The sequence below is a fragment of the Chiloscyllium plagiosum genome, chromosome 39, assembly GCF_004010195.1.
Source record: "Chiloscyllium plagiosum isolate BGI_BamShark_2017 chromosome 39, ASM401019v2, whole genome shotgun sequence".
NCBI classification, from domain to species: domain Eukaryota; kingdom Metazoa; phylum Chordata; class Chondrichthyes; order Orectolobiformes; family Hemiscylliidae; genus Chiloscyllium; species Chiloscyllium plagiosum.
Genome location: NC_057748.1, coordinates 21006541 through 21030638, shown reverse-complemented (window position 1 = coordinate 21030638; position 24098 = coordinate 21006541). Strand labels below are relative to the sequence as shown.

Below are 24098 nucleotides of genomic sequence, written 5' to 3'. Positions count from 1 at the left end.
GGAGTAAATGCCAGTGAACACGCTCAGGAGTGATACAGGTGAACAGTGCTAGTCAGGCGACAGTTGTAGAGGCATGGACGAGCTGATGTTTGCAAAGGGTCAGAGGTTGGTCACACCAGAATTGCCAAGTATGGAGGGTCCAGGGATTCAGCAGCTGGTGAACTGGGGAAGTGACAGTGTAGGGTCATGTTAGGGAGATGGAAGTAGGCAACGTTGGCAATGGAGAGTGGATTAAAGCTCAGCTAGCTCAATTAGGATGTCAAGATTACAAACAATCTGGTTTAGTTTCAGATCGTGACATTTGAAAAGGGTAGAATCAATGTCAGAAACCAGGAAGAAAGACACCAAAACGACAGCCTACCAACTCTTTAAGAGAAATTACCAGGTCGTTTTCAGCCCCATTACTGGCCCCTTCCCCTTCCTGTCAGAGGGACTGGCAGCTCCTGCCTCTTGCAACATTGCAAAAGCTTGGAGACCATGAATACTTTAGAAGAATAGTCTCATTTGGAACATGACTAATTTATGAACACAGCAAGATCCTATGAACTGCAATGACCAGAAAACCTAATTCTACTAGTGTTTATCAAGGGGTAAAATCATTCAGGTCACAAGGTACAACTTCCCTGCTCTTTGTGAATAATACCATGGGATCCTTCACATGCAACTCACGGGGGTAGAAATCCTTGGTTTAACATCACTTTTGAAAAGCAGCTGTTCTGACAGTGCAGCACTCCCTCAGTGCAGCATTAAGACTGTCAGTCTGGAATAGGGGCTCAAGTCTGTGGAGTGGGACTTGAACCTACAACCTTCTGAATGGAAGTGGACGCAGTCGATACAGATTAGATTAGATTCCCTACAGTATGGAAACAGACTATTTGGCCCACCAAGTCCACACCGACCCTCCGAAGAGTAATCCACCCAGACCCATTCCCCTACATTTACCCCTGACTAATGCACCTAACACAATAGGCAATTTAGCATGGCCAATTCACCTGACCTGCACATCTTTGGATTATGGGAGGGAACAGGAGGAAACCCACGCAGACATGGGGAGCATGTGCAAACTCCACACAGACAGTCACCCGAGGCGGGAATTGAATCAGGTCCTTGGCACTGTGAGGCAGCAGTGCTAACCACTGAGCCACCATGCTGCTATATAATGGAATTATAGAAGGATTTCCAAATTTTTTTTGGGGGGGGGGGGGGGGGGTTGGAAGCTATCAGCCATGATCTTACTGAATGGCAGAGCAGGCTTTGGGGCCTAAATGTTCCATTGCTGCTCCTAATTTGTACAAGTGCTGACACCAAGCTCTATTCATGCCGTGCCTAACCCTGCATGTCAGAAAGTCTCCCATTGTGTGGCAGAGAGGGGCACAGACCAAGGCAAGGATACCATGTCAGGGTCATTCCACTTCCCTGGGCCAGCCACGGGCTGCAGCACGTCCTGGTGCCTCGAGTACCAGTTAATGATGCCACGAACACTCTCCCACGAGTCGTCAATGTCAGCGTAGTTCCTCCACAGGTTGCAGATCTCTCCCAGCAATGTGTAGTTCACCTGCAAACAGCCATTGCGGCATAAAGACAATGTTCATGAATGGAGGAGGCTGGACGATGAGGGCGTGCAGGGGAGAATAAAAAACAGGGAACATGAGGGGAGGGTGTAAATTGGTAAATGAGAGTGCGAGCGAAAGGGAGCAAAAACAAAAACGAAGTGCATTTTTATAGCACCTTCACAACTTCAAGATATCGCAAAGTGTTTCATTAAAAGCTAGAGTACAGGCTTTTATCTCAGGGCCTGAAATATAACGGGGGGGAGGGGGAAGTTCTGCCTCAGTTATAGAAAACTTTGGTTAAAGACCATTAGTATTGTTGAGGGGAATATAATCTAATAACACTCTGAAGCAGATGCAGGTAAGTTATACCATGGCCCAAAAACAGAAGTTGCTGGAAAAGCTCAGCAGGTCTGGCAACATCTGTGAAGAGAAATCAGAGTTAATGTCTCAGGCCAGTGACCCTTCTTCAGAACTAAACAGTGTTTGAGGAAGGGTCACTGGACTCACAACGTTAACTGTGATTTCTCTCCACAGATGCTGCCTGACCTGCTGAGCTTTTAAAGCATCTTCTGCTTTTGTTTCTGATTTCCAGCATCCGCATTTCTTTCGGTTTGTAAATTATACAATGGCTCTAAAGCTTAAACTATGAGGGTTGGTTGCAGTGACTTAGACTTATTATTGTTCAAAGTTAAAAGGCTGAATGGTGATAAAATCAAGGTGTCTAAGATGATTAAAGAATTTGATTGGGGGATGAAATAATCTGAGTATGAATCAGGGGCTATTGCAGAGTTGAATTCAGGAAGCACTTTTCCCTCATAAATGTCGCTAGAAATTGGGAACCGTCTCTCCCTGAAGCAAACCAACTAGAGATTTCAAAACTGGGATAGGTAGATTCTTGCTGGGTAAGGGTAAGAGATCAAAAGTGGGTCAACAGAGTTGAGGTGAGGAGCTAAGTGGGCAAGTCAAACAGACTCAACAGTGTGAATGGCTCCTGCTATGATTGCTGTTTAATAATATCCAATTTCAGCCAGTCCTTCAACTTTGCATCTGAGCTGTGGAGCTTTCATTGAGAAGCACTTCCTTTCAGCCTTCAAGTTATTTATGCTTCTGATCCCTACAGCTTCCAGAGGGCGGGAGCTGGCAGAATCCTTCCAAACGTGTTGCAGAATTTCCAGCTTTGGCTCTCCCCTCGCCCAGCAATGCTGCCCTAAATTTCAAAGTCAGCAGGGTGTAATGAGATTCACACGATAATGGCTGCTAATGAGAGCTTAGCAACCAGAGACAACATGGCAAATATCTGCAGAATCCAGGAGGGTGTTCCCCCCCTCCCCCCCCAACTCCAGGTAAAGTTGTCATAGTCCCAGAGGATTACTCATCTCTCTCATTACAGAGAGACAACTGTATAACTGGAGGGTCACCACATGTCAGGAAAAGAATGAGGTTGAGAAGGTGGGGCCTTCATGGTAACTGGTATAGAAACTGAAAACCGTACATTACTCCGTATTGCAAATCAGCCATCCAACCAACTGAACAAACCACCCCGTCTATTAGCAAGGTGGACACTGTGTTCTGCAGCCTTACCAGAGGGGGCAGACCTCCTTCATAAGCTGGCCAGCTACACGAGAAAGCAATTGGACGGCCTGTGGCGTTCAAAGCCTTTGACATCAACGGATAGCCTGTTCAAAAAAGAAACGACAAATAGGAACACTTAAAAATCCATGCATCTGCAGCTCAGAGTATGCACAAATATCATCAGAAAATAAGTGAAGCCTGAAGGCCAGAATAGAGTCTGCTTCCGCTCCTCCTATCACCCCCAGACTGCCTCACACAGGATGCATCATCACCAGTTGTCCATGTCCGCCCGCTTCACAAGCATTGCAGAGGGGGAGCTAGACAAAGTTGATTAACCTGCAGTTTCTGCTCCAAGGGCCAGTGTGAATGAAGTTTAGGCTTGGAAGCGTTTGGGCTTCAATACGATATGTACGATGCCATCTGCAGATGAAAAGCTAATCGCTTCCTAGACGCAAGAGAAAATGCCCCAAGTCACTTCACAGGAATGGGAGCAGCACTAAGAAAAAAGAAATTGATCCAAAGAAAGTGAGGTTGGGAGAGGATTACCATATCCTTGACCACAGCAGGGTGACTTTAAAGAGGGGGGGGGTGGAGTTATGATAGGAATTCTGGAATGAGCAGTGACCACGAAAGTGGACAAGTTGCCATGTTGTCTCTGGTTGCTAAGCTCTCATTAGCAGCCACTATTGTGTGAATCTCATTACACCCTGCTGACTCTGAAGTTGAGGGCAGCATTGCTGGGCGAGGGGAGAGCCAAAGCTGGAAATTCTGCAGCACATTTGGAAGAATTCTGCCAGCTCCCGCCCTCTGGAAGCTGTGGGGATCAGAAACACACATAACTTGTTAAGGGTGAAAGGAAGTGCTTCTGAACAAACGCTCCACAGCTCAGATGGAAAGTTAAAGGACTGGCTGAATTTGAGAACAAGGAAAGAAATTCACAACATATGTGCCAGGAATCACCTAAACATTACACTTAACTCTATTAATAATCACTATGGAGTGTTAGAATCTTGATCACACTTCTACATCAACATTTAACATTCAAAGTAACTGTGTAAATATTTTGCACTGCAATTCTATGTACAGAGGAACCTTGATTATCTGGCATTCGATAATCCAAATTTCAGATTATCCGGCAAGTTCGCAAGGTCCAGATGCTTGGCTAAACTATGTCATCTGGCATCAATTATCCGGAATTCAAGAAACTGAAAGGAATACTCCCCACCTGTGTCCTTTGGATAACTGAGGTTCCTCTGTAAACAGTACCATCTAACAAGTCAATTACAAACTTGGCCACTGTTATATTTTGAGAAAGGGCATTTCTGCTGAATTCCCTATTGAACTCATTTACAGTCTCCAGTGTTTGCCTATCAACCTGCATTTCAGAATGCCCCAAAGTGCCTTACATCTAATGAAGTGTCCTAACATTTTGAAGTACTGGCATTCTCATTATGTAGCAGCCAACATGTTTACAGAAAGCTCCCACAAACAGCAATGAAATAATCACCACATAACCTGTGTTTTTTGGGGGGGCATTGATTGAAAACATAAAAATTGCCCCAGCTTCTAGACAGAAGTCCTCTGCTGTTGTTCCAAAATACTGCCATGGGATCTTTCCCAAGGACCCAAGGGAGGAGACAGGGCCTCAGTATCTCACCTGATTGAGTATCTCACTCTCAGGACAGCTCCAATCACTGGAGCAAGGGCTTGAACCCATGACCTCAGGAGCAAAGGTTCCTGATGGACATTTCTGCATTTTGGTAAAACAAATAAGGGCAGGACTTATACAATTTATGATAGGGCTCTGGGTAGTGTTGTAGAACAGAGGGGACTTCAGGTACATAAGTCTTTGAAATTTGCATCACCGGTGGTTAAGAAGGCGTTTAGCACGCTTGCCTTTATTGCCAGACCTTTTGAGTATAGGAGTTGGGGCGTCATGTTGAGGCTGTATAGACGTTGGTGAGACTTCCTCTATAAGAAGGATATTGTTCAATTGGAGAGATTTACCAGGATGCTGCTAGGAATTGAGGGTTTGAGTTATACAAATAGGCTGGAGAGGCTGGGACTTTTTTCATTGGAGAGGTGGTGGTTGAGGGGTGACCTTCTCGAGATTTATAAAATCATGAGGGGCATAGATAAGATGAATGGCAAGGGTATTTTCTCTAAGATGGGAAAGTTCAAAACTATTCTTAAGGCGAGAGAAGAAAGTTTTAAAAAAGATAAGGGGGCAACATTTTTACACAGTGTGGTTCGTGTGTGGAATGAACTACCAGAGGAAGTGGTGGATGCAGGTACAGTTACAACAACTAAAAGACATTCGGATCAATACATGAATAGGAAAGGTGTCGAGGGATATGGACCAAATGCAGACAAGGTGGGACTAGTTTAATTTGGGTACGTGGTCAGCGCATATGAGTTGGATCAAAGGGTCTGTTTCTGTGCTATTTGAGTCTATGAAACACTGCTCATGGGACTGAGTGCACAGATCAGACTGTGATTATTTTGCATCAATATATAATAATGATACAGTAAATAAGAAGAGACTTTTGCAATGACAGGAGTGGTAGTAATCAGATGGCATAGGAAAAGATATACCCCAGGTACTGGTCAGTTAGGATATGAGAACGTACTTTTATATGGGGAGCTATGATGATCTGGAAGGGGTTACCTGAATGGGTGGTGGAAGCAGATTTACTAATCATTTACAAAAGAGAAAATATCAGATGAAAACATTCAGAAGACTACCAAGAAGGGAGTAGGACCAATTGGATAGCACTAAGATGCTAGTACGACACACTGGGCTGAACGGCCTCCTTCTTTGCGATCATTCTGATTCTATAATTTCTGCAGAGATTCCCCAATCCCGTTGTGCCACATGGGATAGTGGTTGGGGAAATTTGCTCTGATGCAATGCAGTGATGCCAGCCAGGCCAGTTGCTCATGTTCTTACCCAGAGCCTTGGTAGAGGAATTGGAGTAGCAGCCATCCAACTTCAGCATGTCCACTCCCCAAGAAGCAAAGGTGTGAGCGTCCAGCTCAATCTGGTCCAGTGTGGTGCCTGGATAGCCACCACAGGTGTAGGTGCCCAGATCTCCATAAATACCAAGCTTCAAGCCCTTTGCATGGACCTGTCAAACAAGACAGAAACCTTTTGTCTTCTGTTTTGCTGTTTAAGGGTTTTCAAGAGTTACTGAAACATATTGGGTCAATTGCACTCTGATACAAAAGAGTCACAACTCACTTCAGCAGGACCAAAGGCGGCCTGAGTGTTATTGGCAGCCATGCTGGATTCCAGCTGCGGCCTTAAACAGAAAGCAGGTAAATTCTCGGATGGAAATGGAGGCTGGAATCCTCTCCCCTCCCCGAAAGCCTGAAGGCTATTCAGTCTTGGGAGGCTTGCATTCAACAGTAAGAGAGGAAACGGCTTTAGCCCATCCTTGTGGCTTCGGTCAAAGCTAGGTCCAAGAGGTGAAGGGTCAGTGATGAGGCAAAAGCAGAAGTGAACAGCAGCTCCCAGTGAAGGAACCAGTCATACCTGTGCTGGCTTTCTGCAAGAGCAACTCATCTAGTTCCACTTCCTTATCCTTTCCCTGTAGCTTTACAATTTTTGTTCTCTTCAGATAATTATCCAATTTCATTAAAAATGCCGGATTGACCCTCCATCTGCCGCATTCTCATGTATTTCAGATCCTAATCCCTCTGTGCAAAAATGTTTTTTCCCCTTCTGCCTTTAGTTTACCATTTATTTTAGATTGGTATCCTCTGGTTGTTAATCTTATCAGTCAGAGCAACTTCTCCTAATGACTCTGATCCCTTGTGAGTTTCAGAACCTCAATCAAATCATTTTCCAAACAAGAATAATCCCTTTGTAGCCAACCTATCCACGTAAGTGCACTCCCTTGTGATTGGAATTATTCTTATTAATCTTCGCTGCACCCTTTCGAAAGCCTTCACCATCCTATACTGGGTACAATATCCCAAATCGTATTGCCTTCTAGTATCTCGTCCAGTCAGACACACATTATGTGAGGAGGGACTGGTGAAGTGAGTTGATTGACCTGCTCTTGTTCCTTCCTTCGCTTGGAATGCAAATGTTGGAATGTGGCAGGACAAATTTATTAGGCTGTTAAATGAAAATATATGTTTTTTTGGCTTTAGAAACAGGTCTCCAAGTTCAAAAGCAAGGTGAGTTGGAGAGAGGCAGGAGGAAGTTCATGTCGAGTGGTTAGCACTGCTGCCTCACAGCGCCAGAGACCCGGGTTCAGTTCCCGCCTCAGGTGACTGACTGTGGAGTTTGCACGTTCTCCCCGTGTCTGCGTGGGTTTCCTCCGGGTGCTCCGGTTTCCTCCCACAATCCAAAGATGTGCAGGATTAGGTGAATTGGCCATGCTAAATTGCCCGTAGTGTTAGGTGAACGGGTAAAATGTAAGGGAATGGGTCTGGGTGGGTTGCGCTTCGGCGGGTCGGTGTGGTCTTGTTGGGCCGAAGGGCCCGTAAGTAATCTAATCTAATAAAGCGTGGCCATTCCAATGTTGCAGATTCTGTATATTTCTATACCAGAAAATTAAGTCAAACAGTTAGACATAACCTAAGCCCCAGAGCTTCAGAGAAAGACCGAGGGAGACTGGTATGGTCTGGTTTCCTGTACAAAGTGCCACAACTTCCCATTAAGGCCCTTAAGTGAATTATTAATAGTTTCTTAAGGGCAAGAACAACTTGGCACCGCCCCAGTCACCCACTTCCTGATGGATGAGAGAGGTGGCCATAGACTGAGGTCCTACTTGTCTAATCTGGAGGCAATTAAGGGCACGGGAAAGTCTCTGAAAACTACCCTCTAAATACCCCTCTCCAACCTCCAGAGTCCCCCAGTTGTAGGTCTTAAGTAGCAGATTTTAGGACGCAAGCTGATGGCCAGTGACCCATAGGGGTGGTGTGTTAGTCACCATCTAATATAGTTGCCACCCCATCCCTCCCCCATCACCACTTACAAAGAACAGGAAAAGTCTTGCCCACTCGATGAACAATTGCAGAACAAATATGTTCCTCTTTCAGCAGAAACCTCTGAATGATGCATTGCAGAAGGATATTGAGACCACAATCAGTTTCCAACCCAGTCTGACTCATTCCACATCCAAGTCAACTGTAAATCTAACAGTTACATTTACACCCCTTCTCCCCTGGCTAGGGTGAGGTTAGAGTGGTACAGATAGGATCAAAGGATAAAGATGAGAGGAAGAAAGAAAGAGTTGGGGGAGGATGGGATAAAAGAGGAGCAAAATTCAACTGTAAATCTAACAGTTACATTTACACCCCTTCTCCCCTGGCTGGGGTGAGGTTAGAGTGGTACAGATAGGATCAAAGGATAAAGATGAGAGGAAGAAAGAAAGAGTTGGGGGAGGATGGGATAAAAGAGGAGCAAAATCTAGACTCACGTATTCAGCCAAAGCTTTGATTCCACTGGGAAATCGGATGGGATCAGCCACCAGCCGCCCTTCTGAGTCCCTTTCCTTTGCTGCCCAACAATCATCAATGTTCACATACTGATAGCCAAGCTCCTTCCAACCGTCCTCTGCCAACCGGTCAGCCATGTCCATAAACAGGCGCTCACTGTTTGCAATCAGAGGCAAAAAAGTCAACAAGTTAGAATCCTTGCCCACTGGTCCCAGTGCAGGCCACCGATAGATAGGGCACAGCACAAGGGCCAGGCCCCATGTCCCTAGTCCAGGACCCAGCTCCTGATCCAAATTCCAGCACAAGGCCCAGGTCTATCAGACAACAAACTGTCTCCCAACAGGCAGCTGGGCAGAGTTGGTATATTTTGAGTGTACTGGGTGTGAGATGTGTGACAGCAGGCATGCTATCACCTTGAAATCTGAATGCCATTCTAAACACCAGGGTGCCTAATCCATACTGACTGTAGAATGGCCAAAGGCCATTGTAGTTTTGAAGCTGTCCTCTCATTTACTTTCATACCCCAGCAAGAGTCAGTCTGTGTAGTACCCGTATCCCTGTGAGAATCAGTGTGTTTGGGACCCATACCCTAGTGACAAGCCAGTGTGTATGAGATCCGTACCCCAGGGACAGCCAGTGTGTGTGGGACCTGTACACCAGTGAGAGCCAGTATATATGGAACCTGTACCCCAGTGAGAGCCAGTGTGTAAGGGACCCGTACCCCATTGACAAGCCAGTGTGTATGAGATCCGTACCCCAGGGACAGCCAGTGTGTGTGGGACCTGTACACCAGTGAGAGCCAGTATATATGGAACCTGTACCCCAGTGAGAGCCAGTGTGTAAGGGACCCGTACCCCATTGACAAGCCAGTGTGTATGAGATCCGTACCCCAGGGAGAGCCAGTGTGTATGGGACCTGTACCTCAGTGAGACCCAGTGTGTGTGGGGGAGATATTTGATAAAAGTGTCTGATTGGTCATGACAGACATAGCGATGAGTGAATTGCGTTTGCCTGTGATATTTTCAGTGACAATGGGGCCCAGTTTGATTCCAGTTTCGATTCAATGTTACTCCGCGATTCCGGTTGTTGCCTCTGACCTGATGCAGTTTTCAGGATCATTGTCACAGTCTGTGTTACAGCGAAAGCGTTCCCATGCCAACCACCCCATGGGCGGGGTCCTCATTAAGCCATTGTCCAATGAGTGGCCACAGCTGGAGAGTAATATCACGAGGAATATTGGGAGTATCTTCATCCCCAACAACAAAATCCCTTCGACCTGTGGCACCAATAACAGAAAACACCATGTCAGACCGGCACAGGATAACTTGGCATAGAAAGAGGCCACTTGGCCCACCCTGGCTGTAGTAGCTCTTCGGAAGAGCTCTCCAATCACTCTCACCCCCTCAATCCTGTAATGTCTGAACTTTAGATCTTATTTCTTTATTTTCTATTTAAATCTAAGGAAGTGTCACTGTACTATAATTACTGCAATGCTTAACTTTTAATTTTATTCTTTCTTTCTACCTTGTTCCTAAGATTCTGTACCTAGGTACTTGTACCTTCTGTGGCAACATTATACACTTTTCACTCCACTCCTGTATTTTCGCACTTGAATACATGTGACAATAAATATCAAAATCCTTTCCCCATGTACATTTGGTCTCTCCCAGACTTTATCCAGTTCCTTGTTGAAAGCTGCTCATGTATCCTTTTCCACAGCCTTTCTACAAATGACGCCAACCTCAACAACTGTGTCAGCATTCTGATTGTTGCATTTGATATTTTTGACCAGTACCTTAATTCTGACCAGTCCTCTGGCTCCCAAACTTCTAGCCAATTGAGAAAGCTTCACAATTTCTCCAGTTAAACCCTTTGTATCCCTCAGATTAAATCCCCCACAAGCCCTTCACTGCTCAAAAAGGAGAAGATTCCCATCTTTCTGAGCAACTAAGGCCTAAATCAGTCTACTCAGATTTAGAGTTTCTCCCCGAATCTGACCAATCCGAGAATTCCCCCCCTCCCCCCCCCTCCCTCCCTCTGAGGTGGGAAGGAGAGTGGATTCCCCCTCCCTTTGGGGTGGAGTGGATTCCCCTAGATAAAAACAAGGACCACAGATGCTGGAAACCAGATTCTAGATTAGAGTGGTGGCAAAGCACAGCAGTTCAGGCAGCATCCGAGGAGCAGGAGCAGAGATTTTCTAGCACCACTCTAATCTAGGAGTGTATTCCCCCTCCCCCTGGGGTGGAGGTGGGGGGAAAGGGAGTGTATTCCCCCTCCCCCGGGGGTGGGGGAGAGTGGATTCCCCCTCCCCCTGGGGTGGGGGAGGGAGTGTATTCCCCCTCCCCCTGGGGTGGGGTGGGGGGGGAGTGTATTCCCCCTCCCCCTGGGGTGGAGGTGGGGGGAGAGGGAGTGTATTCCCCCTCCCCTGGGGATGGGGGGGGGGAGAAGGCCCGCTCACTCAGACGGAGAATACAACCTGGCTCCTGATGGTTCCTGGAAAGTGCAGTTTCTGGATAAACTTGCAACTTCCGGGTCTGGTGAGTCCCCGGCAGTCACCTGACCTGGGTCACATGATCACCCAGCCATTTGCCCCCTGAGCGTCCGACCAAACGCTGACGTCACCGGGAGGGAGCAGCTCCCTCAGAACCACAAGCTGGGGCGCTGCAACCAGCTGCAAACCTCCACCAACACTGCCCCCTACAGCTGCTACCCAGCCAGGATCAAACTTTAACCCTTTCCCAGGTCTGCAGGGTGTTTACTCTGCACAAACCTCACACACACACACACACACCAACCATATGAATGGCTTGTGTTCGAGTCCCACTCCAGAAATATGATCAAGTTTGCAGCCAATACTGAGGAAACACTGAGCTAGAGCTGTATTGTCAATTGGAATAATAAACCCAGCTATTAAACTGAGGCAGACAAAAACAGAAAGGGAATTCTTTTTTGTAAGGCTGCATGGAAATGACAGGATGGTGGAAGTATTTGGATACTTTTTTTTGCATTGTATGAGTCTATATAATGAATCTTTTTTTACTTCTTCATGGTATCTGGATATCTATTGTCATCCCAATTGCCCAGTGTGGAATATAAAGTCTAATTGAGTACTAACTTTAGTGTATAATTGTGGGATATAGGTAAATAATTATTAACTTTAGTGTATAATTGTGGATTATTGGGTACTAACTTTAGTGCATAGTTATTCTAGCAAATGATTTCTTTCATCATAGATTAAATAATTTACAGTCTCAGCAAAATAGTTGAGATAACTGAAACACATAAACTAGGCAAGAAAATGTTAAAATGTATGTTCATGTGGGATATAAGTGAATTAATGTTATTTCTGCAAGTATAAATTCTGATACAGAACAGGAATGAGAAAATACATATTCAGCAAAAAGAAAGGATATGTTAGCATGAGACGTGAATACAGAACAATGGTGGATATATGGGCAAACAGGAAAGCATCTGTTTCCCCTACTCAAGACACAGGAACTAACCCTAATCAAAGAGGTCAAAGTGGCCTCTGGATGGAAATAGATGCTGATAGAAGAAAAGATATGCCTAATCAATAATCTACAATAGACTGACGTCAAACACCCTTATGGGAGTCAGAGATAAGAGTTTGTCACGGACAAAACAGGATAAACAGAAGTTGTGGGATAAGTCTTAAGGAAATGAGTGACGTAAGCGAAGCAGGGAACAGACAATGGAATAAGGAAAACATATGGGAAAAAACAGTATAAATTGCAAGGGTTTTTTGGGATATACTGTGCATTTTGTCATTGCCTTACCTGGCAATTAGACAAAGCACCCGCCTATAGGTGTATAAATAAAACGACGCTGCTGTTCAGGAATTTTGTCTCGGACTGAAATTATTAAAGTGAGTGAGCTTTTGTTTCTCACATTCAGAAATGGAATGTACCAATGAACAATGGAAGATGTTACAAGCAAACTGATAATGTGAAAAGAACATCAAGATCCAAGTTTAGCAAAATCTCCCTTATGTCAGCACTTACAGAGGGGAGGGTCGCCAACTTCGGGAAGGGGGGAAGTAATAAGGGCAGAACACAATAAGGGAGGTTGATAGGTCTGAAGACCTGTGAGGTAAACGGGGAGTACCAAAAATTAAAACTGTATAAATTGAAAAGCAATCCCTGAATGTGTGTGCCCACTGGTCACCCCTTCTTGCAAGAGGGTTTCAATAAAATTCGCTGCTTCAAATTTTGACTCGGACTGAAATTTATTATACTGTGAGTTTTATTTCTCACAATTTGGAGGCTTTGTCCGGGATGTCCTTCATCACCGGCAGGGTAAAGCACCGTCAACGGCTGGGAAGATGCGTTCCGTTCCTTTTAGAACGGTCCCGTGTTCCTCAGCGGTGGGTTCCTCCTTCTGGTTGACTGATCGAGATCCGAAGAAAGTCTATCTGAACCAGGTGAAAGGTTTAAGTAGGCACAGGGAGCCAGGCAACTCTGTGCACAAACCAAGGTAAGAAAATGGACTTTTAAGTACTGCCTTGGTGGCTGGGATTGAGTTCTAGTAGTTAATAAGGGACTAACGAAGGAACCCAATATGGGCTGTGCCGAGGGTAAGGAAAAAGCCTCCAGGAAAAAGAAAATGGAAATGGAGGTGGGGTCCCTGGCAACATGCCTCAAAAAGTCCGTTGGGCAGGATGTTGTGGAATTGGAAAAATAATACTTGTACAAGGGGCAAGGATAGGAAAAAGATGATTAAATATTGTTGCTTTGTATGCACTGAGGAATCCATTCTTCGTCCTGCCATCTGGCCAAAGTACGGGTCGGACGAAGACTGGGTTTGTAAATATTTGAATTTCTATGTCAATGGAAAACAGCCTTACAGTCAGGAGGAATCAGATTATGCTTTGTGTCGGAAGGGCGAGTAGCTGAAGGGCTACTGAGGATACACTTCATAACTAAATCATGGACAGACATCCAGAAAAAGATACAAAAGCTAGAGGAGTCATTGCGGGAAGCTCAAAGTGTCTGTGAGATACAGTGGCTTGTGAGTGTGTGAGAGAGAAAAAAGAGCTGTAGAGCTAACAGAAAGTTTAACCCTTTGTGATTCGGTTTGAATGCACATTTGTTTGTTGGTGATTGAATGTTTGTGCTTTGTTCCCTGGAGCTTGAGATCCGGGACTGTTTTGAATCTGATTTCTATTATGGAAATTTTAACATGATTTCTTTTAAGGTTAAGGATTTTACAGATTATGAAATAAAATGTTAACTCCTGTTCTTTTTACAGGTCATGACTGCCTTACTATCAGTTTCTAACTAATCTCTTTTATCTTTACATAAGAGGGATTTATGGAGGACAGTTGAAGTCTCAGTTCAACATTAGATTGTAATAAATCAAAAAAATTCCTATGGTTAATATCGGTGACCTTGGATTTGGCCATTATTCATGCATTAGAAGTTTTTTTTAACTTGAATAGACAAATCCTTTTCAAGGCAGCTCTGATTATTTCACGACCTATAGCATTGTAATTGAGCAATGACTGGTCAGGATTACTTAAGAAAACTAATTTTGGATTTAAATCAAGGGACTAAAACCGGGTAATTATAGTGGATTTCAAAGTTGGGAACTGTATACATTTTACATTTTAAATATTAAACACTGAATAAATGAATTTATAATATATAAATATATATTTCCAGTAAGATTCCAAAATGTATAGTTAGGAACCGGCTTTAAAGTTAGACAAGCATAAATTGATAAATTGTATTTGAGATTACAAGGAGAAAGAGGCTCCTGGTATTTGAGGTTACAGGGAGCAAGAAATATTGCAATATTTCTTTTAAAAAAAAATCAAGGTCTAAACAAAACATTGGGTGATGAGGAATGGCCATTATGTGGCCCTAAAGCTGTTCAATTGGTTAAATCGGCTCAGCAATTGATCTGGCAACATAACATGAAAAGCAGAAACGAAAGGCAAAAATAATGATAGCTACAGTTGATGAGATAATGAAGAAAAGGACAAACCTAAGAGGAGAAGGAAACGGGAATGGTGGCAGGCAGCATGTCGAAAATAAAGGAAATAGGGGAGGAATGTTAAGGGGTCTGGTAAACAGGAACAAGGATCAAAGTGGAAATCCCCACAGGCGGGATGTTATTACTGTGGAAAGATAGGTCACTTTAAGAGAGAGTGTCCAGATCTGAAAAAGGAAGCAATGGCAGTACTGTTTATAAACCTTGATGAAGAATAGGGATGTCAGGGGTTCCTGCCCCCGGGGACCCACCAGGAACCCTTGATAAATTTAAAGGTGGGACCTTACAAAGAGGAGGTAGTTTTCCTAGTCGATACGGGGGCAGCAAGGTCATCCTTAAATTTTAAGCCGAAGGGAGAGGGAACAAAAGAGTTAATTGGATTATAGCGACAGTTTTGTGATGAGAGGTACGAAGAATCAGTTTTGTGCTCATGATAAGATACTGCCACTAAATTGGGGATTGCATTAACTGCAAATGGTGCTATGGAATCTGTTGAGGTTCTTAAAAATGAATGTGCTCGAGCAATTACAGAAACAGAATGAGAAGTCACAAGTGACCGGTAAACAAATAGAACGGAGCAATTGCAGTTTTTAAAATGTTTTCGTCACTTGTTGCGTTTTCACCCTGAATTATATAATATATAATTAATAATTAATATTTATAATAAATCAATTGTGTTAGCCTGAATCAATATTAATTGGCAGGATTCCTTCACGCATTCTCAATATGACCTGTCATATTGATTCATGGTTAATTTAAAACATGACTGCACTAATTCATTTTAATTTAAAGAACGGAAAGCTACATTACTGGCCAGAATGCGTGCAGGCAGTGGCAGCAACAGCCTTATTGGTAGAGGAGAGTCGAAAGCTTACTTTTGGGGAAGCCTTAAATAGTCAGCATCCCACATCAGGTACAGAACAAATTGCACAGAAAGCAGGACGATGACTCACAGACCCTAGGATCTTAATATATGAGACAGTCTTAATAGAGCAGGATGACCTTGTGTTAGTCACAGACAGTTGTTTGAATCCAGCTGCATTTCTATGGCAAGGAGAGGGGGTGAAAGGCACAATGGATATGCTGTAGTAGATGGGATAGAGGGAAGCGTTATTGAGGCTGGAAGACTGCCTAACGGCTGGTCAGCCCAAACTTGTGAACTCTATGCCCTAGAAAGAGCTCTCAGAAACTTAGAAGACAAAGAAGGAACAGTACATACAGACTCCAAATATGCATTTGGAGTGGTACATAGCTTTGGAAAAATTTGGCAAGAGAGAGGACTGATAAATAGCAGAGGAAAAGAACTAGCACATGAGGAATCGATAAAACAAGTGCCGGAATCTTTGTTACTCCCGGGATAAATATCGATAGTTCATATAAACCGACATCAGAAGGGGAAATAAATTGGCCGATGAGGTAGCTAAAGAAGTAGCCCTAAATCCACAAGGAGCAGTGACACACTCCCTAATACCTGCAAATCCAGATCTTCAGGGTACCCCATTGTTTACTGCAAAGGAGGAAAAGGAACTAAAAGGTTTAGGAGCTGCAAAGACAGCGGATGGGTGCTGAATGTTACCCGATGGGAGGGAAATGTTGAATAAAATGATGATGCGAGAAATTATGGCTGTCTTACACCAGGGGAGTCACTGGGGAATGCAAGCAATGTGTGATTTAGTCTTAAGAAAATATGGATGCAAAGAGATATATACGATAGCCAAACAGATATGCGAGGCTGTATAACATGTAAAAAAAAACAAGGAGGTGTTAAGGAAACAAGTCCCAGGAGGGAGAGAACCTGGGCTAAGACCATTTCAGAGCATTCGAGTAGATTATACCTAATTACCCCGAGTGGGAAGACTGAGGTATATGCTGGTGATGGTTGATCACCTATCTGGATGGGTGGAAGCATACCCTTTAGCCACTGCCACCACAAGTGGGGTGTCCAAGATAATACTCGAACAATTAATCCCTAGATATGGTATAGTGGAATGCATAGATTCAGATCAGGGAAATCATATTACTCCCAGGGTACTCCAGGGGGTAATGGAGGGATTAGGAATCTCCTGGGAGTTCCACATTCCTTGGCACTTCATCAGGAAAGGTTGAGAGAATGAACCAGACACTCAAGAAGCAGTAATCTAAATTAGTAGTAGAAACCAGACTCCCTTGGACTAAGTGTTTACCTATAGCCCTTTTGCGAGTGTGAATGGCCCTAAGGAAAGATATGAGGCTGTCCCCTTATAAGATATTGTTTGGCCTGCCTGATCTGGGAACAAAAGGGGAACTGCCGACCCTGGAGACTAAAGATCTGTTCTTGAAGAAGTATATACTGGGCTTGTCCTCCTCTTTGTCTTTCCTCAGAAAGCAGAGTTCGCTGGCACAGACTCCACCCCCTGAATTCACCGTCCATCTGATCCAAACGGGGGATTGGGTCCTAGTCAAATCGTGGACGAGGCCAAATTGCAACCAGACTGGGAGGGGCTGTACCAAGCACTCCTCCCCACTGAAACAGCGGTAAGAACGGCAGAGAAAGGCTGGACTCACTACACTCGGATCAAAGGGCCAGTGGAATCTCCAGTTGAGACAGAAGTCTGAACAGCTGAATTGACAAAAGAACCACTTAAACTTAAGTTGAAAAGATTTTAAATAACTGACTATACGGTAGCGGCATGAGCGCGGGATTGTTTCTGTAATACTGTATGCGAAGTCTCTCCTGATTATATGGTAGCAGCGTAAGTGCGGGATAGTTTCTGCAGTACTGTATGTTAAGTCTCTCGGTACTTCAATACCACTATAGAATGGTAAAAATGTTTAGGTTCATTATATTAGCTTTTCTAGTCTTAGGACTCTGTCAGATTATGGTGATGTCGTCTTACTCAGTGATAACGGTTCCTGAAAGTACAAATCCACAAGTCATAGAAACAGGTGCTTGTAGCCTGGTGGATTGTGGAGATGTAATAAATCAAAAGCAGTCAGTAACTCAGAGATACATCTTAGATATTATGAAAGAATTCCAGAAGGGGGGGGGGGGGGTGTGGCATGGGATAAGGCTAGCGGGAAGAAAATGTCCCAGAGAGAAAAGCGTTAGAGATATCTTTGGAATAAAGAATGTAAAGAGTGGCGGAGGCAGGAAGGCCTCAGAGGTGACCTCTTGATTAATCCACTCATTACAGTACACCGAGGCCCCTTCCGGCCAGCTCTTGACTGTCTCGATAAAAGGTGTAACCCAATATGTTTAACAATAAAGAAAACCTCTTGGTATGAAGCGGTCTTAGGGGGAGAAACCTATCAGGTCAAATTAAACCAAATCCTTGGGATGGAGATGAAAGCAGATGGGAAGAATTTCCTGGGATGTTGTTTTAAAATATAGGTGAAAGACAGAACCCGAGTAGGAGAAAGGAATAGTAAAATCCCTTACTCTAACCCTAAGGTGATAAAGATAGTAGAGGTAAAGGACTTAAAACAGACCATTGAAGTAGAAACAGGATACGGGGATACAAATGCCTGGGTTGAATGGGTAAAGTACACTGTGAAAAGTCTGAATAAAAGCAATTGTTATGCATGTGCCTCTGGGAGACCAATGGCCCAAGTAGTCCCCTTTCCGCTCGGATGGAAGCGAAACAGGAGGGGCATGACAGATATGATAGCCCTGTATCAGGATGAGACTGCATGGGGTAATAAAGATTGTATGCCCCTTCTATTAAAATTCCCTCCTCTAAAGAAGGAAGGCTTGAAGATGCCCCCTATGTTTTCAGCCGTGGTCGAAAAATCACACATCGTGTGTAAACAGGCGAGGAACAGATCTGTCCAGATATTTGGGGGAGCTGAAATCATGTACCAATATTGAGTATGTGATGGAAAAGGGAGGGAACTACTCAGCATTAAGGACTCCCCGAGCGGACCTGTGGTGGTACTGCGGAGGGAAAATATTGAGACCCTCCCTACTTCCAGATTGGAGGGGCATGTGTGCAATTGTACAATTGGCAATTCCATTCACCCTGGCATTTGAAAAGAAAGAGATGGTAAAGGAAAGGGGACGAAGTAAGAGATCACTATTGGGCACTTTGTGTGATGATCAGGTATATCTAGACTTTATAGGAGTCCCAAGAGGGGTACCTGATGAGTTCAAGGCTCGTAACCAGATCACAGCAGGCTTTGAATCAGGTCTCTTTTGGTGGGTAACAGTTAACAAAAATGTGATTGGATAAATTATATTTTCTATAATCAGCAAAGGTTTATCAATCACACTAGAGACGCAATTAAAGGAATAGCCGAACAACTTGATGTAACCAGCCGAATGGCATGGGAGAAAAGAATGGCCCTTGATATGATCCTAGCAGAAAAAGGGGGAGTGTGTGTAATGTTAGGAGGGAGCTGTTGTGCTTATATTCCATAATAACACAGCCCCAGATGGGTCTATTACTCGGGCCCTGCAAGGTCTAACAACACTAGCCGAAGAACTAGCTGAAAATTCAGGAGTCAGCACATCATTCACTGGGTAGCTAGAATCGTGGTTTGGAAAGTGGAAGAGTGTGGTGGTTTCAGTCCTTACTTCTTTGATCGTAGTGGTGGGAGTACTAATCGTACTAGGATGCTGTATCGTACCCTGCGCACGGAGGTTAATTCTAAGGCTGATTGAAACGACTTTAGCCACACAAATGCCATTGGGGGGAAGGGCTCCACCTGATGAACAATGAGGGAATAAGTGACCCTGGGAAGAATTCCAGAATAGATGAAATTTCAGGAAAAATGTCGGTCAGTTTGGAAGCAACATATAAAAAACGATGCAGAAGATAACAAACGATAATAAAAAGAAAAGGGGGGAAATTGTGGGATATAGGTAAAACAGTGTTACTTCTGCAAGTCTAATTAAGTACTAACTTTAGTGTATAATTGTGGGATATAGGTAAATAATTACTAACTTTAGTATATAATTGTGGATAATTGGGTACTAACTTTAGTGCATAATTATTCTAGCAAATAAATTCTTTCATCATGATAGTTTAAATAATTTACAGTCTCAGCAAAATAGCTGAAATAGCTGAAACGCATAAACTAGACAATAAAGGACACATTGTTAAAATGTATATTCAGGAATGGAATGTATCTATGAACAAGCTAACAGATAAAGTGAAAAAAACATCAAGATCCAAGTTTAGCAAAATCTCCCTTATGTCAGCACTTACAGAGGGGAGGGTCGCCCACTTGGAGAAGGGGGTAAGTAATAAGGGCAGAGCGCAGCTGGGTAGGGGCAGAACACATTAAGGGAGATTGATAGGTATGAAGACCTATGAGGTAAACGGGGAGTCCCAAAAATTAAAACTGTATAAATTGTAAAGCAATCCCTGAATGTGTGTGCCCACTGGTCACCCCTTCTTTCAAGAAGGTTTCAATAAAATTCGCTGTTTCAGATTTTGACTCGGACTTGTTAGAAATGGGGAAAAGTGTTGTTTTTGCAGATAAATAATGTGTGTGTCAGCACTTACAGAGAGGAAGGTGGCCAACCTGGGGAAGGGGGAAGTAATAAGGGTGGAGTGCAGCTGGGCAGTGGTATGGCATAGTAAGAGAGATTGGGTAATTAGGAGTCTGGAGAGATGACCTCACTCAGCTCAAAGGGTATAACTGTACACTAACCTGAGTTCTAATATGCTCAATTGCTTCTACATTTGATGCCCTTTCTTGCAAGATTGTAGAATAAATTGTCTTGTTTCCAGTTTTGGTGGTCTCGCCTAAATTTTATTAAATTTGTTTCTAACAGATTTGGGGGCTCGTCTGGGATCCCAAGCTCCGGTCGCTCGGCATTCTTGGAGAAACGGAGAAGGTGCACCTCGTTGATTTCGACAATCTCTAGTTTCCCCTTGTTGCCGCAGCGGCTTTGTGCGAGCGTGATCCGGACTGAGAGACCCTGGAAACAAGACAGGCAGATGCGGCAGGTTCGGTCGGATGACTCTTGTGTGCACAAGACCCGGGTAAGAGAGGTCTTAAAAGATTTATCCGGGCGACCGGGGTAGGCAGCGGCAGTTGCTGCCAGTCAGATATATCCGGGTATCCAGGGAACCGGGGTTCTGGGCGACCGGGTTAGGTGAACCCGATCAACCAGGGTAGGTAGCATTTGTCACTGTTGCCAGGTGGATATATCTGGGGAATTACTGCGGGACAGGGCGCACTGACACACGGCGGGAAGTTCGGTCAGGTAAGCGACCGGGATAGGCAACGGTAGTGGTTGCCAGATATTGCCGCGGGATAAGGGCGCGCGGATTTGACCAGGTAATTCTTGTGCACAGACCAAGGCAAGAAAAGGGACCTTTAAGTATTGCCTTGGTGGTCGGGGATGTATGAGAAGTATGGGAAATTGGCAACTTTTAAAATTAAGTGTTTAATTGGCTAGATTAATCTGATGAGTAAGGTGTCTACCTGATTCGATCACCCAGCCTTACACCGGTTGTTAAGAAGGGAAATCCCCCACGCGAAGGTCAGGACCCTGAAGTGGGTGTGGAAGAAGGTGACACCAAACCTCAGCTACATAAAGAAACAGCCGATCATTGAAATGGGGAATAAAAATTGTGATTTAAGTTTAGAAGGGGACATTGGAAGGATGTCCGAGGATCACATCCCAATGGACAGTCCTTTAGGAAAAATGTTAAGTAATTGGAAGTACAATCCTCGGACGCGAGGGAAGGATATAAAAGAAATGATAAACTTTTGTTTTGTCTGGACAAAGGAAAGCATTAAAACTCCCAAGTATATTTTGGCCTAAATATGGGTCAGATGAAGATTGGCTATGTCAGGATTTAAATATATATGTAAATAAAAAACAAAAGTACTCCCGTAAAGAACCTGCTGCCTGCTGGATAGGGAGTCCGAAAGTCCTTGTTTTGAAAAAGTCAGAAGAAGGTGATGAGGAAATGAAGGTTTCCCGTTGGGATCCTTTGTCAAGTTTACCCCCTCCTTACGACAACGACAGTAATGGTCCGTTGTCGTCTTTCTTCTCTCCCACAGCGCCCTCCCCAGAACAAGAACTTGGAAAAGGTCTGGGGGAAGACCTTCCCCTGAGTCCGATTAAGACTAGATCAGCAGTGAAAAGGAGGGAAGAGGGGGACATAGGCGGGGCAGCGGCACAAATATATCCCCTTAGAGAAGTACCCATTGGTAACGGCGAAATCGAGTATGTCAATGCCCACTAACTAGCAGTGAAATTAGATCCTTTAAAAAAGAATGAAAAGCTTGATTGAAGACCCCGTAGGATTGGCGGAACAGTTGGACCAATTCTTGGGACCGAATTTGTATACATGGGGTGAACTGATGAGCATTCTGGGGATAATATTCTCAGGGGAAGAAAGGGGTATGATCAGAAGAGCTGCCCTGAGGGAATGGGAAAAAAAGACACCCGGTGGGTGAAGGAGTAATACCAGCAGAAAACAAATTTCCCAATGTGGACCTCTGCTGGCAGGGCATGGATGAACACAATAGAGGAGAGATGAGAGACTTTTGAGAAATGGTTATTTTGGATATTAGAGAAGCAGCACCTAAATCTCAGAATTTTTAAAAAGCCTTTGAAGTAAGACAGGAAAAGGAGAAAGCCCCGTCAGTCTTTTTACAGAGATTAAAAGAAGCCACTAGAAAATATTCGGGAATGAATCCCGATGATCCGGTAGCACAGGGACTTTTAAAGGTCCAGTTTGTGACTAAATCATGGCCGGACATACAAAAGAAATTACAGAAATTAGAAGGCTGGAATGAAAAACAGATAGAAGATCTGTTATATGAGGCACAGAAAGTGTATGTGAAAAGGGAAGAGGAGAAACAAAAACAAAAAGCTAAAATAATGGTTGCAGCGGTTGAAGAAATTACGACGAGAAAGTTAGAATCAGAAAACAGAGGAGGACAAGAGAGCAGATGGTAGGGGAAGGAAACAACTGGCAGGATGTTACTACTGCGGAAAAACAGGACATTTTAAAAGACAATGTCCAAGGTTAGGACGACAAAGAGAAGCGATATCATTGATGATTTTTGATGAAGATTAGGAGAGTCAGGGGTTCCTTCCTCCTGAGAACCACCGGGAACCCTTGATAAATTTAAAGGTGGGACCTGAAGGGAAGGAGACAGTGTTTTTGGTGGATACGGGAGCGGCGCGGTCATCCCTAAGTTTTAGACCTAGCGGTGTTATATTAACTAATAAGAGTCTTAGAGTTTCAGGAGTAAAAGGCGAAGGATTCTTAGTGTCCATTTTCGAGCTGACCCTAATAAAAGGGAAATAACGGAGAAGTGACGGGACAACTATTATATATTCCTGATGTTGGAAGCAATCTCTTGGGTAGGGATTTAATAATTTTGTCAAACTTGAAGATTGGAGTAGAGAATAGTTCAATAACTGTAACAATAAATAAACTAACGACCAGTGATGAAGAACAGATAAACCCTAACGTGTGGGCGAGAACCGGGAACACGGGTCATTTAAACGTTAACCCCATCGTAATTACACTGTCCCAAGAGAATAAAACAGTAAGGCTTAAACAATATCCAGTTTCATTAGAGGGGCGCAAGGGTTTACAACCGGTAATAGACTCTCTAGTAAAAGAAGGGCTATTAGAACCATGTATGCCACCTTTTAATACCCCAATACTACCCATCCGGAAACCAGATGGAACTTACCGACTGGTACAAGATGTTCAAAGTTTGTGCGAAGATTTGTAGCTCGGGTGCTCGTTGTTGTGGTTCTGTTCGCCGAGCTGGAAGTTTTTGTTGCAAACATTTCGTCCCCTGGCTAGGCGACTTCATCAGTGCTTGGGAGCCTCCTGCGAAGCGCTTCTTTGATGTTTCCTCCGGTGTTTATAGTGGTCTGTCCCTACCGCTTCCAGTTGTCAGTTTCAGCTGTCCGCTGTAGTGGTTGGTATATTGGGTCCAGGTTGATGTGTTTTTTGATGGAGTTTGTGGATGAATGCCATGCCTCTAGGAATTCCCTGGCTGTTCTCTGTCTGGCTTTCCCTATGATAGTGGTGTTGTCCCAGTCGAATTCATGTTGCTTGTTGTCTGCGTGTGTGGCTACTAAGGATAGCTGGTCGTGTCATTTCGTGGCTAGTTGATGTTCATGTAGGCTCGTTAGCTGTCTTCCTGTTTGTCCTATATAGTGTTTAGTGCAGTCCTTGCATGGTATTTTGTACACTACATTCGTCTTGCTCATGTTGGGTATCGGGTCCTTCGTTCTGGTGAGTTGTTGTCTGAGCGTGGCTGTTGGTTTGATTGCCGTTATGAGTCCTAGGGGTCGCAGTAGTCTGGCTGTCAGTTCCGAGATGCTCCTGATGTATGGTACTGCCAGACTACTGCGACTCCTAGGACTCATAACGGCACACAAACCAACAGACATGCTCAGACAACAACTCACCAGAACGAAGGACCCGATACCCAACATGAGCAAGACGAATGTAGTGTACAAAATACAAAATGCAAGGACTGCACTAAACACTATATAGGACAAACAGGAAGACAGCTAACAATCCGCATACACGAACA

At 44.2% G+C, this 24098-nt stretch overlaps 2 protein-coding genes across 4 annotated transcripts in view; one reads left to right on the top strand and one right to left on the bottom strand.

Moving 5' to 3' along the window:
• Positions 1-11473, bottom strand: part of naga (N-acetylgalactosaminidase, alpha) — a 33538-nt gene extending 22065 nt beyond the window's left edge. The window contains exons 1-6 of one of the 2 annotated variants that reach the window (XM_043679987.1): positions 11053-11473; positions 9674-9852; positions 8558-8732; positions 6076-6253; positions 3135-3229; positions 1394-1555 (exon numbers count right to left, since the gene is read on the bottom strand). In XM_043679987.1, the coding sequence (XP_043535922.1) occupies positions 1394-1555; positions 3135-3229; positions 6076-6253; positions 8558-8732; positions 9674-9828 (765 nt within the window). In that variant the 5' untranslated portion in view covers positions 9829-9852; positions 11053-11473. The remainder of the gene's footprint in view (positions 1-1393; positions 1556-3134; positions 3230-6075; positions 6254-8557; positions 8733-9673; positions 9853-11052) is intronic. The other variant, XM_043679986.1, reaches the window with a different exon arrangement.
• Positions 1-24098, top strand: part of serhl (serine hydrolase like) — a 99665-nt gene that overhangs the window by 70074 nt on the left and 5493 nt on the right. The window contains exon 14 of one of the 2 annotated variants that reach the window (XR_006309779.1): positions 16950-17103. The exons of the other annotated variant lie outside the window; for it this stretch is intronic. The gene's annotated coding sequence lies outside the window, so the exon portion shown is untranslated. Of the gene's footprint in view, positions 1-16949; positions 17104-24098 lie in introns of those variants that run through there. 2 annotated transcript variants of the gene reach the window in all.